The sequence below is a fragment of the Lasioglossum baleicum genome, chromosome 1 (genome assembly GCF_051020765.1).
Source record: "Lasioglossum baleicum chromosome 1, iyLasBale1, whole genome shotgun sequence".
NCBI lineage: Eukaryota > Metazoa > Arthropoda > Insecta > Hymenoptera > Halictidae > Lasioglossum > Lasioglossum baleicum.
Window position 1 is genome coordinate 22,528,207 of NC_134929.1, and position 17,479 is coordinate 22,545,685.

Below are 17,479 nucleotides of genomic sequence, written 5' to 3' on the forward strand. Positions count from 1 at the left end.
TTTTCTTCGGGCAGATTCTAGCACGAAGTTTGGCAGCGACAGCGACCCCATCGAAAAAACCAGCCAGACGTCTGTTCGTCGCTCCAGGCCCTCCGGAACAGGTACCGATGGAGAGAATCAATCAGGTACCTGCCTTGAGAGACGAGCTGGCTCCGACGGGAACCAGCACGCTGCCACTGATGGAGGATCTCCAACGGGAACACGACGCTCTCAGCCAGAAAATTTCGGGGCTCCAGGAGGCTTTGGATTCACTGATGCGCATGCAACGCAAGTACGTGCCAACATGAACTCCCAAGTTCGCTAGAACTCTCCCCCACGTCTCAAATTTTTCTCTACAATCTTCGAAACGCACCAGTCGAGTAAAAATGCTTATCTCACCACGATTTGTATGCGCGTTAAATTCACTACAATTCGCCCACGTTCAAATATTTTGTCAACAACTTTCTCGAATCGCGAGAGTCTAGTAAATGGTTATCTTACCACGTTTCATAATTGACCTTGAACGGCGTTGAAAGGTCGACGCGGTGGGGGTTTAGCGTGGGTATCGAGCGAAATATTGTGAGTACAAGTATTAGAGTGAAAGAGGTGTCTAATCGGTTGTTGTGCGGTATCCTCCGAGCTGTTTGCATCCATGAAGGGGTAACACGTGACAAACGGGTAGTTTTACAGTGGTTCTTCGCTCGGTGGAAACGCTCGACCCATTTAATCCCCAGAAACTCGAGCGACCAGTTGTGAACGGTAGCCCACTGTGGTGTGTGATTGCAGGAGCGCCGAAAGCTGCCTTTACACTAAAGTGGTCGAGCTGCAGAAAGACATTTCCATGAAGCGTTTCGAGCTTGGCGAGGCACAGCTGAACCTCGCAGCCGTGCAAGCACAGGTATTGTCAATTTATTCTTAATAATATCATTACTGTGACATACGCTACAAAGGGACAGCACGATTCTTTCGTCGACTCAATAATTCCATACCGAACCTTTGTTTCTTTTATGAATTCCATCGACGTTTGTCAGTCGATATTTCATTTACTATTATTTCTCTACATTTGAAAGCTCACGGGAATTTATTGAAATAAATGTTCATTATTTATTTGACTGAGAAGTTAATTATATTTGCATGAGTTCTGTTAATTAAAATGGACGGGAAGTTGTTCGAAGTGGAAAAATAAAGGTGGTTACTTCTTCAAACTTTCACGAATTCTGACATCTCTAAAAGTTTAAACAACATCGTTCCCTACCAGAACTTTCAGGAATTTGAAGTTTGAAGCATCCCTTTTAAAGCGAGACCATAAAATCTGAAGTACGATTTTTTATAGCCGTTTTATAACAGTTTGAATGAAACATCTGCTGTTATTCCGATGAAATGAAAACATATAAAGACGTTTTTCTCTGGTTCCAATCATACTGGAACCTGTCTCGAACATGTTATAATTTTCTTTTGCCGAGCAACATTGAACGTATGTTGCCTTCTTTTTTAGTGTATCTTGTATCTGATATTCTCGTTGAAGAGGAAGCTAGGGCAAAAAGTCCGAGGAATCGATGATTCTTCCCGGTCCCGAGAGACACGTTATCCAATCGGAAAGTCGTGGGAAGACTTCCCTCCCTTTCCGCCCCCAACTTTCGTTTCTTGCAGCCGTTCCGCTCTCGATGAAAAAAGTTTCGACGAGCCGTGTCGCGGTTTTCCGGACCTGGTTAGTCCGGCAAAGTGGCAAGTTTTTGCGGAGGAAAACTTCCATTGGACTGTCCCCTTAGGGACATTACTGTTGGCAGCACCAGAGTCCCGATAGTTCTGGAAAACCGGCTCTAAATACCAAGTTTCAGTCAATCGGGCAGACACTCTGCGAGCGGACCCCTCGTGGCTGTTCGTTTGCTCTTTGAAACTAATGACTGCGCGACGCTTAATCCCTGCTCGACACACTTGCCAGTTCAATTCAGAACGCAATCGTGTACCCTTACGCTCTTCATTTATGTTTACAATTTTTCTTAGTCCCTCGATATTATGATCCCAATCACATCAGGTCGAAAAATTCCCCCCCTCCCCCCACCGCCGAAACTGTCATGCTCCCCGATTCCCAGTTCAGCCATCCCCACCAATGAACCTAATCACTGATCGAGACACAATTGCCAGGTCTATATAAATTATTTATATACATACAGTGACTCCCACAAATATTCGGACACTCTTAAAAAGGCGATAACTTTTTTACAATTGGACTATACGATTCGACCTTTTTTTGGGAAGCTAGAACAATTAGTCTACTACAGGATGTGAAAAGAAATTTTTTTGAAAATTGCAACTGCTCGGAATTGTATACAAAGTACTAAAAGTTGCGTTTTACAACTTTTTTAAATAATACGTTTTGTAGATCTTTGTGAATTAAACATATTCTGAAAATTTCGTAAAAATCGGTCGACATTGCAATGAGCTACAAACGTTTAAAGATAGTAAAAAGATTCTTACATCTTTCAATACCTGTCGCTTTTTTCCGCATCAACCGATTTCGATGAAACTTTCACAGTACATATAATTGACACAGATCTACAAAACGTATTATTTAAAAAAGTTGTAAAACGCAACTTTTAGTACTTTGTATACAATTCCGAGCAGTTGCAATTTTCAAAAAAATTTCTTTTCACATCCTGTAGTAAACTAATTGCTCTAGCTTCCCAAAAAAAAGTTCAAATCGCGTAGTACAATATTAAAAAAGTTATCGCCTTTTAGAGTGTCCGAATATTTGTGGGAGTTACTGTATATATATTTTATTACATTTATAGTGTTTTATTAGTATGACGTTTATATTTGCCAGGTCACTTTAAAATTCAATTGTGTACTAATTTGCACCCTTACACCCTTCATTTGTGTTTGCCATTTTTTTATAGTCCCTCACAATATCATAATCCCAATGAGACCAGGCCGAAAAATTCTCCCACCACCAACACTGTCCCCCAACCCTTAAGCTCCCTGATTCGCAGTTCAGTCATCCCCCACCAATCGCGAAACCAATTGCACCAACTCGATGACCCGACAGAGCCCCGGTCGAGTGTCTTCGAAACGTCAAGTAGGTGAATCGGCTAACACGTTCGTACAAGCACGTCGACTGAAAAGCGAGAGCCAGTCTCGGTTGGCAATCGAAGAGAGGTCCAACGGTAGAAGGAAACGAGAGGAGGTTGTCGATCGTCGTCAGAAAGAAAGAACTGGTCTCACTCGACGCTCTCGAGTGGCATCGGGCCGATTAAAATTAGCACGAGCCTGCCATTGTTCCCTTCTACGTAGCAAGTACAATGCACCTGCACGTGCAACCGGGCGCATTTGCGAGCAGTCGACGGCCACTTTCGTCGGGATACAGAGACATTAGGCGAGAGCCGGGAGCTGCAGTTAACGACTCCGTGTGAGTATAGTCTCCGGACGAGAGATCATGCTCGGCCACCGTTGTACAGTTTCTTTCGGTCACTTAGGGCACTTTTTATTCTGGGATTCTCCGCCATAAGAAATATCCAATTGGTTAATAAAATGAGAAGTAGCTTCCAGTATGATTTTCTTTTTTTGTCAATTAGATGAAATTCAATTTTTCAGTTGGTAATCGGGATTCTGTTAGGTTGTGTAATGGGCTCGATTCGTGTGAAACTTACTCGATTGTTAATGTGTGCACATTATTTTTATTGTTGCTTTTCATATTTTTATTTTTATATTTTTATATTGCTTTCTGAAGTGGACACGAGATGCTCAGTATCTGTAAACATTTTGTTTAACTCGATCACTTGGTGCTGCTAAGAATAATTTCTAGATCGCCCACCTTTTATACATTTTTCTTTTCTATCGTGTTTTAATTACCGTTGACAATATTTATGAATATCAACAAAATTTTCTCTTATAAAACATGTTTCACAAATTCATGCGCATCTCCTCCGTTTTCAAAAATATTTTCACAGAATTTCGTAGCGTTGCTGTGTTACATACGCGGTGTTTAAAATGCCGGGAAATATTATTCGCCGAAGAATAATTCGACACGAGTAAAAATGTTGAAATATGCTTCGACTCGTATGGTTTCCAGCAACCCCGTTAATGAAGTGCTTAGTCACCGGGTTTTTTTTCTGAATCCGCGTAACACACGCCACGCGGAATTCAATAATATTGATTTGCATACGACTCAGAAGTATGTGCATGTGCTTGCGCATCGAATGCACCGGCCCCATCGAGGACGATTGGCCTGATTCGAGCGTTCCGCTCGAGCATTCGCACGATTCCTGAATGCGACGTGTCCTGATCCTTCCGGTGGCACGCGGACAGCCCAAATACCAAGGAATACGCCCAGTCGCGGATAAATTCGGTATTCGGAACGACTGTCGACGTTTCTTCCTCTCAAGACTGCTTAATATGTATATCGGGTGTCCCCCGACTCGCCTCGAAAATTTCACCCCCGCCACCTTCAGATTTCAATATTTTCCAAAACAAATTCGAGAAACACCACAATAATTCTTCAACAAATGAATAAACAATTCTTCTCCGCATCTGTTATTCTCTGTTCTCTGCATAGACAGAGGAAAACACTGGAATGTTTTTCCAACGATCAAGAACTTTCGAAATATTTCATCCAAAAAGTTTTTATTTGAGATATGAAGAAATACGAGTGGTTCATAGAGGTGCATGATATTTGTTTCATCTGACCTGCTCGATAAAAAGTCTTTTTCTTCAATTTCGCTTTTCACAGAAATATCTAATTTAATTAAAAATTATATTACATGGTACAAATCAATAATTTGTTTTGCTATTTGTTCTGCTAGGAGCGGGTTTCTATAAATTTTTTAGATATTTTGCATTATGTTGGGACATACGAGGGAAGCGAAAGCAGTGGCAAAGTTATCTCCATGCTCCCGAGAGTCTCAGACATGCAGATTGGCGATTGAAGCGTCGTTTAATCGGCGTGCTTTCATGAGAGCGTCGATATCAGTGGTTGCGGGGGGTTGGAAGGAGAGGGGATCAAGTTTCGCTAAAATTTTCAACAAGACGCGTCCTAATGGACCTTCCGACAGCGAGCAGATACTCGTATCTACGGAACAAGCTGTCCCGCTACCGATAATTGGCTGCTTCGATCAGTCGTGGCAATTTCCTTCGTGTTAGGGGTTGACCCATTCTCTACCAGCTTGTACAAGATGGCTGTGCATTGCCTTTTGGGACCTCGAGGTCTCAGGAGACGTCTTCAAGATGACGTCTCCAAGATGACAGATCATTGCCAGAAACTAATCTCGATGTGTCCCAGTTTCTCCGCTACATAATCGCTTAATTATCTCCAGGAAATGAACTAGATCAATTTTGTGTCGTGGTTGAGGAAATGTTGGAATTGTGATTATAAGCACATTTTAGAACAGGAAGAAAAATCGTTAGATCGTTCTACTTCGATTCTAATTGATCATCGTCTGCGAAAGTGTTTAAAGCCACCCCTAAAAAGATAGTTTAATTATCTGGTAATCCGAGCGCCGCTCCAACAAGAATGCCCGCAATTAAAGTTGTTTCAACGGTATTCAATTTCCGAAGTTCTCCAATCTTCGAAGTGTCAAAAGCTAGCCTAAAAATGTTGCAGGTTTTAATGAATAATTTCCCTGTTCTGAAGTGTTGAAATTCTTATTTTACCGAACGAAGTTCTCTCAAAAAGAAACCGCATCCGCCTCGAACATCCGAAAACCCCGAAAAATATCTTTTCCACGAGATGCCGCGGGTCGAAACCCCCCGAAAGTGAACCCCCTCGTGCGAAAACCCCCCCGAGCCGGCCTCCGGTAAACACCGGCCCCCGAAAACCGCTTTCGCCCGGCATCGTACGAATAAATACGGCGCGCAATCGCGCGACATGCGCCCTCACAACTGGGTCACCGTCCAACACTCGCGTCTGAAAATCCATTCCCGGCCTCCTCTCTCGCCGAGTCCGCCTTCCTAGGTCAGGGTAGCAGGCACACAGCAGCACACTCCTCGCAGTGTCTCGTGAAAATCCTCATCGAATCCTTCGAACATGGGTTGGACAACGTTGCGCACACGAGTCGTTAGTACCTTCAAACCCGTTCAAACGCGAATCCACCATATCAAACGAGGCACAACCACCCTGGCAAGTGACAAGTCGAAAAATTTCGAAACCATTCACCTGGCGTTCTCTCTCATTCAGCGAGTCGAGTGTTTGTTGCCATGCAACCACGCTGCGTCCAGGTGCACCTGGGGGTCGGCGATCAAGGTGGGGGGGTTACCGACGCGGTTCCAAATCGTTTCAAATCCCCTCGGAAGTGTCTATTTTGGTTTTTCAGTTGTTTTTATGGTTTTCTGATTCTGCGTTCGATTCGATGAGATTTGATTTCTTTGGTTTTTCGGTTCGGTGTGTTTCTTCAGGGGGTTCAGGTTAATCGCGCGATGTTGTCATGGACCCCCTTAGTGTGGAACGGTGACACGTGCCAAGGGGAGGAGGATGAGCGCACGTGGAGCTCCAGGAAGCTGTTTCGAGGAGCTGGAAGCTTTAAGCTCAACGGAATGGACTCTTCTGGGATCGCGTACCTTGCCGGCGGTGGTTCAGTCGCGTGGTGTGATTTTAGGGGTTGATGCGGGTGTTTTGGGGTTGGCGGGGGGTGAGCAGACAGGGGACAGGCCGTTCTGTTTTGTTTCGGCCTTTAAGATAATAGACTGGTATTTCATTTTCATCTTTGAACTTTCGTGTTTGTTAGGGTGGTGGTGTTTGTTTATGTTTACTTTGTCTCTGGATGTTCGATTTGTAAATGTCAAGTGCCCTGTTCGATTGTTTTTCTTTTAATTTTGTTTCTCGATGCTGTGTTTTTTTGTTTCTTATTGCGTACTATTCGAATTTTTATTCTACTTTTAGTTGTGACTTGGAACATTTCAATTTTTTCTTTATTATTTATTGTTACGGTCTACTGCTCTCTTTATCACATTTCATAAATCATCTTTTTCAACGTGGCAACCATTGCCACCCGCAAGCTTTGTCGTTTGTTTACCGTGCAACGTATCGAACTTCCAGATGCCATTTTTTCATATTCACAAAAAATAACATTTCTTTCCTGTTTTATGTCGTATTACAAAACTAAAAAAAGATATGTCCAACTGTAGAAGATGAAAATCGTAGAAATATATGAATTGCATAAAATCCACAGTCTAGTAATCAATATTCCCAAAGTTCTCAACACAGTTTTCTCTTAAGATATACATTTTTACAAAACAATAAGATATTCGACGATTTTTACATGTTCGAGTAAACACGAATGTCTGAAGAAGCGAGCACACCAGTTAAAATTGAAAGCTCGTACTCGGAGGCGGTGCTTCGACTATTTAAAAAATTGGGTGATCAAATATTCGAGTGGTATGAAATTTTCTCGATATGAAAGAAGTCTCGGATGCTTCAAATTTGCGCGGCCATATTAATTCTTAAACTCCCGAGAGAGGCCGGGAGCCATTCTGGAACTAGGTCCTTGAAATACCACATGGCTATTGCACTTTCACCCTTCATTCACTTTCCGCCGCTTCCCTCCCCATCGTCATCTCTCAATCAATGCACTCCTCCGATGTAAAAACAATTAGGTGCTATATCAGGTTTGCAAATTCAATTATAACTAACAACAAAATCAAATTCTGCTTCAACAAAATTATCATCGGTGCCCGTCCCGTTTAATTCCATTCTCATGTTGATCGATATTTATTTTGTTTTCTTCTGCGATAAATCATTTACACCGACTGACCTTTCCAGAGCCTTGTCTAATTATTTCTTATTTTTCCCGTGAATTTTTCGCCGAATTTATCACAAAGCATAATTGCTTTCAAGCTGAAACATTGATAAAATGTGGACTGTGTCGTAAATTGTTATTTCTGTGTATGTGTGCTTGCGGGAACATTTAATTTCTTTTTCCCTGTGGTGTAGTGAGAAAATGATCCGTTGGTATAATAGTTGCGATTAGTGGTGGACCGCGCTTATTTCCTATTCGTTTCGGTTTGTTCATTTCGACAGTAGATAACCGCGTTGAATAGTGCATTGTTAGGTGACGGTGAATGCGCAGTTTGTGTGGTCGATGCACCTCCGGTGCATGAATGAAGTCGCCGAAACATATACATCCCCGATACAATGGGATCATACGTAGTGCAGCTTGTTCGTGAGCAACAGTCGTCCGAGCTCTCGGACAGTAACATTCATTGTCGATAAAATGGAACGAACACCGAAAGTAACATATTCTTTCCAATCTCTATATCGAATTACGAAATTCACAATTTATTGCGGTACCGATTTTACAACAGTACGATTTCAAATATCTTTAAAAGTCTCCATTGACGCAAACAATTGCATCCATGCATCCTAACTTTCTCACTTACGATAAACTATTTGTAGGAACACTGAAAGGTGCCATTCGCACAGTGCTGAAATTAGAAGTGTCATTGCGCAATGTTCGTTCAAATAAACGAGTTATTTTCAACGATCTTAGCAACTCGTGTGTAACACAATTGCACCTTTTCCCCGATCAAATCATTCGAGACAATAGAAGGATCGAATCAAGTGTCCGCAGAATGCACACACAATGCGCATGCATACGTGTACACATTCATACACGCGGAGACGTACAACAATGCCATTTGAACGCGTATCTGGACGGGCCATCACGTGTTCAGTGTCGAATCCAATTAATGCCGGTTCCTTCGTCGCATTAAAACCGTGTGCTGGCTTCCTCTTCCATTGGTCTGCCTATTTACCAGTTGGACGTGCACGGCCCGTCAAACAAGTCAACCGGAAACACGGCTGTTTCCATTACCGTCAGTCTACCGAGACCGACAAGAGTTTCCGCTCGCTCAATTTTCTGCGACATTCTCCTCGCTGAAAGTAAATTGGCGAGAATGCATACTTTCAAGACAAACGTTAGTCCACTACATTGCGTATCCTCCTACAATTTGCAAAACTTTTATGTTTTTCATTTAGCAGCGCATTCGCGAGATCCTTCCGATTAAAACGAGCCCAAACACGATACAATTCGGAGCAAGCGTACGTCCTGAATCCACGGTTTAGTAGTACCTCTATTATCCGAATGGTGGAGCGTAAGTGTTATATCGTGGATTACTCCTGTAAATATAATGCAAACTATCTCGTGTTTGGACTCGTTTTAATCAGGAAAATGTCACGAATATGCTGATAACAGTTTCGTTAAATAAAATAATGCAAAACAGAAATGTTCCACGTGTTCGAGACTAGCGCAAAGGAATATCGATCATATTTGTTCATGATATAAGTAAGGTTTCGCATTGGTTAGAAATGTGAAATAAATGTGTTACGCGTGGTCTCATTCGATTTACAGAAAGAGCTGTTCGGTAGCGGAGAAGCCGGTCAACCGGATGGGGTGAGCAGCCGGAAGATGTCGAATGGCTCGACCGGAAGTACCAAGCACAAATGGCTGAAAGCGTTCAAGAGTCTAAAGACAAGCTCGCCGCCGACACCGCCGCCTACAGACAAGTCAGTATTTGTGTATCTGTGCACCACGTGTATGTGTTCTGTATCCTAGACAAGCGTTTTCCCACCAAAGAGTTTATTTTTTCAAAAGACCGACGCTTTTGACAATCGTTTTTAATTCATTTTCACATTGCCCGACGTTCCTCTGTTTTTCGTTCTGTGACGTTTCCTTTTTTCTCTGTTTTTCTTTTTCCATGTAACAATAGTGTGTTTTGTTCGCTACGGAATTGTCGTGCGCGTTAGCCAGAGAGCAGTCCGCTTTTCAATAACTGGATATATTGTTTTGCGAATGCCGACTAACACAGAGGAAAGCAGGCGATGTACCATGCTGTCTCCACGGTCGTCGCCATGTCCAGGTAGGCAACTGATTTTCTCACCTGTAATCATTATTTAGTATTCACTGGTAGACGGAACCGTTCCTCAGAAAGCTGCTACTAAACGTGTCCATAATTATGAAAGTGATCTAATTGCAAAAATTAACACTTTGCACTCGAGTGTTGACTCAGAGTCGTCAGTAAATATTGCTTTACCACTATTCAAAATATTGTTTACATTATTAAATATGTTGGTATCTAATCAATGACTAGTATGAGGTATTATATCAATTTTATATTCACGAAAAAATGTTCAATTTTCGAGGTAAAGTACACTAACGAGCATAACTGCTTCAACACACTTTAAATCAGAATAACTTTTTTATGAATGGACCAGACGACTTCAATTTTTCTGTAAGGCCAGCAGAATTAGTTTGGTAAATGACGTCTAATAAATAAGTTGAAAAAATGCATTTGGTCGGAATTGCGAAGAAAAATATCTTATAAAAATAATAACTTGATTTGTGCATTAAAAACACTAAATAATATAAAAATGAGGAAGCTTTTTTCTAAATTGAAAATTAATTTTATATGAAGATTTTATTAAAAATGAATTTTTTTATATTATTTAAATAAATTTATAGGATTAATATTATTTTAGAGGGGTAATATTAATTAAAAATTAAATTTATTTAAATCAATATTATTTTAGAGGAATAATATTATTTATAAAATTTAATTAAATTTATATAGGTTTAATATTATTTTAAAGGGGTAATATTAATAAAGAATTAAGTTTATATAAATCAATATTATTTTAAAGGAAAATATTATTTATTAAATTTGTATAGATAAATATTATTTGAGGGGGTATATTAATAAAGAATTAAATTTATATAAATCAATATTATTTTATAGGGATAGAAGAAAAATAGTAAAAATTGATTTTTACTACTTTTTTAGCTAGGGGCCAATAACGAAAATTTAAAAGAAGTGTTTGGTCAACTCGTATGAATGATATACGCTCTGAAAATTTCATTGAAATTGGTTAATTGGTTTACGAGCGATAAACCAATTTCAATGCAATTTTCAGAGCGTATATAATTTATCCCTTGAAATGCTGTATACTTTTTGAAACATTCTTTGAATTCTCATCCTTGAAACATCTCAAAACAAGGAATATATTTACGACTTGGACTACCTTCATAATTATGGGCACAAACGTCTCAAAATAAAGATACCACAAATCATCCCTCGAAAAGTAACTTGATCTCCATAAATAAAGATTGCCTAATAAAAACGCCCATATCATCCCCCGAAGTACCAATTGCAAAACTAAAATTGCCACACAGTTGATCACTGATAAAAATTGCCATTTTTCCTAGGAAAAGCCTGGAATCAGAGGGTGGGCACATATGGCGCGAGTACACCTACCGTAAGATTACCCCCTGCGACGCTTGCGGCCAGGTGTTGCGGGGCCACAGTCGACAGGGCGTCAGGTGTCGCGGCTGCAAGGCGAACGCACACACCGATTGCATACACCTGGTGCAGCCGGCGATGTGTCCAAGTTTAGCACCGAAAAAAAGCGGTGGAATCCCTCTTCTTCGACGACAGAAGACGCAGACTCAGGCCGACGAAGCGCCGACCTCAGAACACAGTAAGTATGAACCCAATTGTGAACCCTTCAATGGGTTTCTGGTCTGCTCGCCTCGCCGGGCGCGAGAACTTTTCTCTCTCTCTCTCTCTCTCTCTCTCTCTCTCTTCTGTCTCTCTACTCTCTCGCTCACTCTTTCTCTCTCTTTTTCCCTCTCGTCGAGGGTCGTCGGTGCTCTCGTTATTAATAGATAAAAGGAAGTATTAAAATGTGCTAAAATAAACCGGGGGATGCTGTTGAGAAAATGTTTGACACGTCATTTTATCGTTCACAGTGTAAAATATATTTTTGTTTTGTCGCTTTCTAAGCTTTCATGACATGAAAAATGTTTTTAATTGCTTTGCAAATGTTATTCTGTTCTGAAAGTCATTTCTCCGGGGTTTTCATTAATCTAGAGGATTTATCGCGATACGAAAAATAGTTTCGTCGTGGTTCGAGCGATCCACAAGTGGTCGGTCGTCAAGCATTTTTCTCGGGAACGTCGTCGGTGTTCGACGCGAATAATATTCAACGAGCAGATCGAGCAGAATTCGAGAGCGCCGATCGATCCTTCGTACCGAGGCAAAAAAAAACGAAGCGTCTCCGGAGGAACAACTTTGCACGAAAGTTTCGTTCTATTCGCATCGTCGTGTGTATAACGATCGGCTTTTTGACTACATCGCCCGAACCCCCAAATCACCGCATCAATCGTCTCTCGATAAGGATAATCGATCGGGGATATACATATATGTATATCACGATATCCTCCACACGAGCCCATCGTCGAATTAACGATATAATCCGCACCAGGAAAAACGAATCGGATCGTTCCTCATCATCGCACCCCTTATACCTAAATGGAAGAGGCTGCAGAAAAAGGTCTTTATCTCTGCCACGTGTCAACTCGATGATTTCTTCGTTAGCCGGTGTCTCGGTCCTTGTTCGAAGTCACTGAAAATAATGATCGTTTCGTTTAGAATATTTCCTTCGCTGATTCTCCATTGTCTGCGAGACAATAATAAGATTCCGAGTACATTGCAGTAACCGAATATCCATTTTCCGCGTTTATTATTTCTCTGTAGTATTCCACGCAGTCGAATTTTCGATGGAACTCGAATTGAGAGTGAAGTGACCTTGTCGAAGTGCGACCGTGACAGAGCCAAGGAGCTACCGCTACCCTAATGGCCCCGGACACGGTGAACCGTCGCATGAATAACTTGTCTGAGGAGGAGGGGGGTAGAGGATGGGTTCTCTCTCCGCGTCGAAAATTATTCGAAGGTCCTCGTCCCGGAATCACGCGGCGCGGCGGCATGTTATATGCTCTTAATCCTTTCAACATGATTTACTTCAATTGACGTCAGCACGTGTCTACCCTCCGAACGATCGATTGCAATTTCGTAACGTGTCCTGGTGACCACAGGGCTGTGACAGTCTATCCCTTGTCAATGATTTCTCACGGGTCAGCCTTGATTTTTGCTGTGTGTAAACGAAATAAACTTCAGTGACCTTGAACAAGCGACCTTGACCAGGCGCCAATGTGAACGAAGTCGAGACTGGTCCTTTGAACAACAAGTGTCTTCCAATCAGCATCCTTTCCATTGTTTTTTCTTCGGGAACATTAAAACTTCATATCCATGGAAACAGGCGTGGAGCCTCTATTCGATGAACCTACTGTTAACAAATGAATTAACAGTGCTTGTAATCACTCATACATTCATCCATATCAATAAAAAAGCTCACTCGCATAACTTCGCTACGAAACAAGAAGAACAAATCAGAGATGAGAGCAACCGGGCACCGATGAATCGAAACTGCAGGAAGATGTTTCACCGTAGAGTCCAGAAACGAATGACCCAGCGAAGACACTTGCTGTCCAAGGGACCCTCTCGAACGAACAGTTGAGACTGAAGCAAAAGCGATAAAAGAAAAACAGTAAAAGAAATAAAGAAAATTGAAGATACAACAGGAAATCTCACTTCCTGCGATATGTCTTGTCGTGTGCTTTTGCATTGCTGTCACTTTATCCCGTGTGGCCAGACGTGGACGCCATATACCAGGTGCTGAAGCAGGCGGGCGAGATCCGTGGAAACTCGACAAACTCACCACCTACGCCTCCCACAGCAGATCATCCTCCCTCCGGTGCAGCACCTTCTTCAGCGAGGGCCTCCTCCCACCCTTGTTCCTCGTCCACCTCTGGTAAGGCACAGCACCAACTCCTCTCGACCTTGAAGCAGAACCTTCCCAGCAATCATTGCGAGAGATAGTAGCCTGTACTCTGTACTCCTTGCAATCGCCACTTGGAGAGCTGTTCGAGTGTGTCGTACTGTGCACAAGAAACTAGAGATTGTACCTTTCGAGACGGTCTGCTCTCTGTAGATTCTAAAATTTCGTAGCTCCAGTTAGCTAAAGACCAGCTAGAAGTAGTTTCTCAGGGACAGAGACAGACTGGTTCGCTTCACGAAAGAATAAGTAGCATAGTTTTCGTTGGATAAATGTGAATATATTTATTTGTCCACTGCAACCAATCTGTACTTCGTAAGTCGCGATTTGCCAGATAAATAGGCGAAGTTACGCGAAAATTCGCGAAAGCCGTAGATTGCGTGCATTCTCCAAGTTTGTCGCAGCAGAAACTTCGTTGATGGCAGTTTCTGTAGATTTAAGTAGCTCGAGGAAGTTTTAGGTGCTCGGGAAGCGCTGTTCGAAATATGAGTTTGATCGCTGCACGGACGGGAGACTATTGTTGCGGCTGATAATACGGAAGCAACAGTTATATAGGACACTAATGGTAGTTGCAGCTTAGTTTAATTGACGAACTTTTGTGAATAGATGGTAGAATCGGTTGCATGTTGATGGTAACTGGACCAGTGTGATCCGATACAAGATTCAAGCTTATTTTCAGCTTTCCGCGAACTATTCTTCATATTTTATTACTAGACTGCGGATTTTATGCATTTATGACAAAAATGGACAGCTAACATTTAAAGCAGTGGACATGTTAAAAATATTTAAGGACATCAACGTATTAGTTTCAGCTTAATAGAATAATTAAAAGAAGAATACAATTTTTATTTGGCTGGGCTGTGTCGTGCAATCAATGCGAATATTTTTTATTTTGCATAAAGACCCGCAGTCTATTTATTACGTATGTAAAACTGTTGAACGATTCGATCAAAGTTTGAGAATCTACAGATTGTCGAGTCCACTGAGAATAGTATAGTTGTTTATAATTTTAAAAAAGTGGGAAGACCTTCTTTTGCACAGTATTGCAGTCTCTACAATTAATTTTCGTTAATAATCAATGTATGATTAAATTTAGAAAAAAATGTTTGATAGTAGATTGTTGCTGTCACGATTGCAAATTGTGAAATTGTATGTTTCCTTTGAATGCTAGAAAATAGCGCAGCGTACTTGCAGATTTAGCATCTCGCAAAATTGCGTAGCTTTTAAAATAATTAGAAGAGGAGCAAGCGAAATAATTCAAGCAGGGGAGATTGTTTAAGATCAGATTTATGTTCCAATTTTGTTGAAACAATTTGCAGCATCAAAAGCTGAGAACGCGCGTTATGGTCGAGCGTTTTTACAGTCCCATGAAAAAGCGAGGAAATCACCGAATGCACTCAGAAACAGGCTCCATTAATAATGCAACGGAAGAGTCACTGTTTTTCTGCTTCAAGATCCCACGTGACCCTGTTCTCTTTCTTTTATTTATTTTTAATCGGAAGAAGGAATGCTTGTCTTCTTCAGGGACATGACTCGTAATTTTCTCTCTCTCTCTTTTTTTCTGTTTTCTTCAATTGTCTCTCTGATCTTCTCTCTGGCTCTCTTCTTCTCCTGCTTCATCTTCATTCTTCCCCCTTTACCCATCGTTAATTTTTCTACTGTCTCGACTACCTGGGAAACTAATTTAATGAAGCGTGTAATAGATCCAGCTTCTCGTCATCTCATCCTCATATTAACGTTGATCGTTCACGAAGGAAACAAATCTATCGAAACATTGACGCGAAGGTGTTGAATCTCTTCAGAGTACCTCTAATTTCAAAAATCGATTAATAACTCGACTACTCCCTCGAATCGGAAAGAAGTCTCGATTGTCAGGTAACGTCGAAAAATTATTAGTGCTCCGAAAAATCTGCATTTGCTCGACGAGAAAGCATCGAGGCGCGGTGAATCGACTATCTTCTGAAGGATCTTCGTAAAGCCTCCTCCGAGGTGTCTCTAAGAGCCCACTCGAGGAGCTGAAGCCCTCAAGGACCCGCGATTAAAAATCGACAATCCGGAGTCCGCCATTGTGGCGTCCCACTCGAGGATAGAAAACGTTTTCCCACTTTTCCGCGAGTCTCGTTGCGCGGAATGCTTTCCGCCCTCTCTTCTTAACCGGTGTTAGGTCTCGGAAAAAATGAAAAAAATTACAATTTCATTTGAAAAAATCTGTTACCGTTGAGAAAGATAAATTTTTATTAATCTCGAGACCGAACACTGACCAACCCCGCGTCTCAAAATCACAACTCCAGTGCACCATCGACTAACAATTCGCCGAGACATACGAATTAAATCCGAGCAACTCCAAAGCCCGAGTGACCAATGAAAAAGAGAAGGACGAACCGAGACGTTCATCGGAGCGATCATGCACAATCATAAGAGCCCGGAAGAAGCCTACAGGAAGGCTGGCAAGCTGTCGCTAAAGTGGAATTGCGCCAATTAACTCACACACACACACACACATACGCATACTTTCACACGCAAAATAACAGAGCCGTCTAACTCGATCGCTTCGAGAGAGAGAAAGCCGGCTTCGAGCTTATGCGAGCGTTACACGCATCAAAGAGTCACCGCGGAATCGTTGCAATTCCATTGAGCAGGAAGAGGCAGCGGCGGATCGATGTCCGGAACCAGGCCGTTCGGGCAACCGTTGGTGTTGATGACCCAGGAGACGCCATCGGCCTCGTCGCCGAGGCTTCTGGGGCCTATTTTCCGCGGTGGCAACCGGAAACGATGACCCGTCGAGTGGAATTGCATCTGGAAATCTCGCGCAATTCCTCGCTGGTCGCGAACGAACAAACTTGTGACCGTAGAAACTGTCACAGTCGATCGATAGAATAATTTTGATCAGTTTTAAGGTGCTCAAGTATCCTTCGCGTAACACGGAGTTGCCGAACGGAATTGGAATTGCGGAGACTGAACCGAACGAAAAAGAGGAAAGGATTGTTCGCGAACGTTTTTATCTTACACAGAAAATAGAATCGATGGAGTTTCCGGGGAATGAGAGGCGGATTTGCCGAAGTTGTTCTACTGTGATGCTATACGATTTTACTCTTGAAGCTATATATCGCCTTCGCCCTTCCCCGCGAATGATTTCTTACTCTACCGAGTGTGTGTGTGTGTGTGTAACGAGAGGAGTACTGCGGAAGAGAATTTGGAATTGCGAGTTGCGAGGGCTCGCGTACGAACATTTTTCACGCTATTTTCCCATCAACGTACGCTGCTGCAACCGGTAGACCATGGAATTGCCACTTTATTTTACATTTGTTTAGTCGTTGTTGAGAACAAGCTTGGAATTGACTCCAATCACTTGTACTTGTCTGTCCGGGACGACTAGTTGGAGACTAGTTTGAAAGAATCGATTTGGAATTGCTGAATTATAGAATGTACCACATCAGTTTTTCAAATTTTCCAAACGATTTCTCTCGAGCAATTCTTGAATTCAGCATGACCAAATTATGAAACGAACAAAAAAATACAATTACCCGAAGTTCCTAAAGCGGTGAAATTATTTGCAGGACTTTTATTTATTACGTACAGGTTGTTTCAAAAAAGACTATGCCGTAAAGGTAAGGATGCCCCAATATATTATCAAAGTTTCGAATAATCCGCGAAATGCAAATTACGATTGAAACGTTACTATAATTATCGCGAATGGCACACAGTAACGGTGATATTATACCCCCGGCAGAGCCAAATTTGCATTCGGATTATTGTTAAGGTTCCATTAAAGAAACAGAGATGCTCGAGATTCCCATCGCATAGTTTCTTTTGAAACGAGACTGCTCCGGAGTTTTGTCGAAT

The 17,479-nt window shown here is 41.9% G+C and overlaps 1 protein-coding gene across 4 annotated transcripts in view; it reads left to right on the forward strand.

Annotated features, from left to right (window-relative positions):
• The window catches only part of Stacl (SH3 and cysteine-rich domain-containing protein), a 45,676-nt gene that overhangs the window by 24,509 nt on the left and 3,688 nt on the right, over positions 1-17,479 (forward strand). For 2 of the 4 annotated variants that reach the window (XM_076432737.1, XM_076432760.1), the window contains exons 4-9: positions 15-271; positions 766-877; positions 9,318-9,472; positions 9,775-9,825; positions 11,169-11,440; positions 13,454-13,612. In XM_076432737.1, the coding sequence (XP_076288852.1) occupies positions 15-271; positions 766-877; positions 9,318-9,472; positions 9,775-9,825; positions 11,169-11,440; positions 13,454-13,612 (1,006 nt within the window). The remainder of the gene's footprint in view (positions 1-14; positions 272-765; positions 878-9,317; positions 9,473-9,774; positions 9,826-11,168; positions 11,441-13,453; positions 13,613-17,479) is intronic. The other 2 variants (XM_076432753.1, XM_076432745.1) reach the window with 2 other exon arrangements.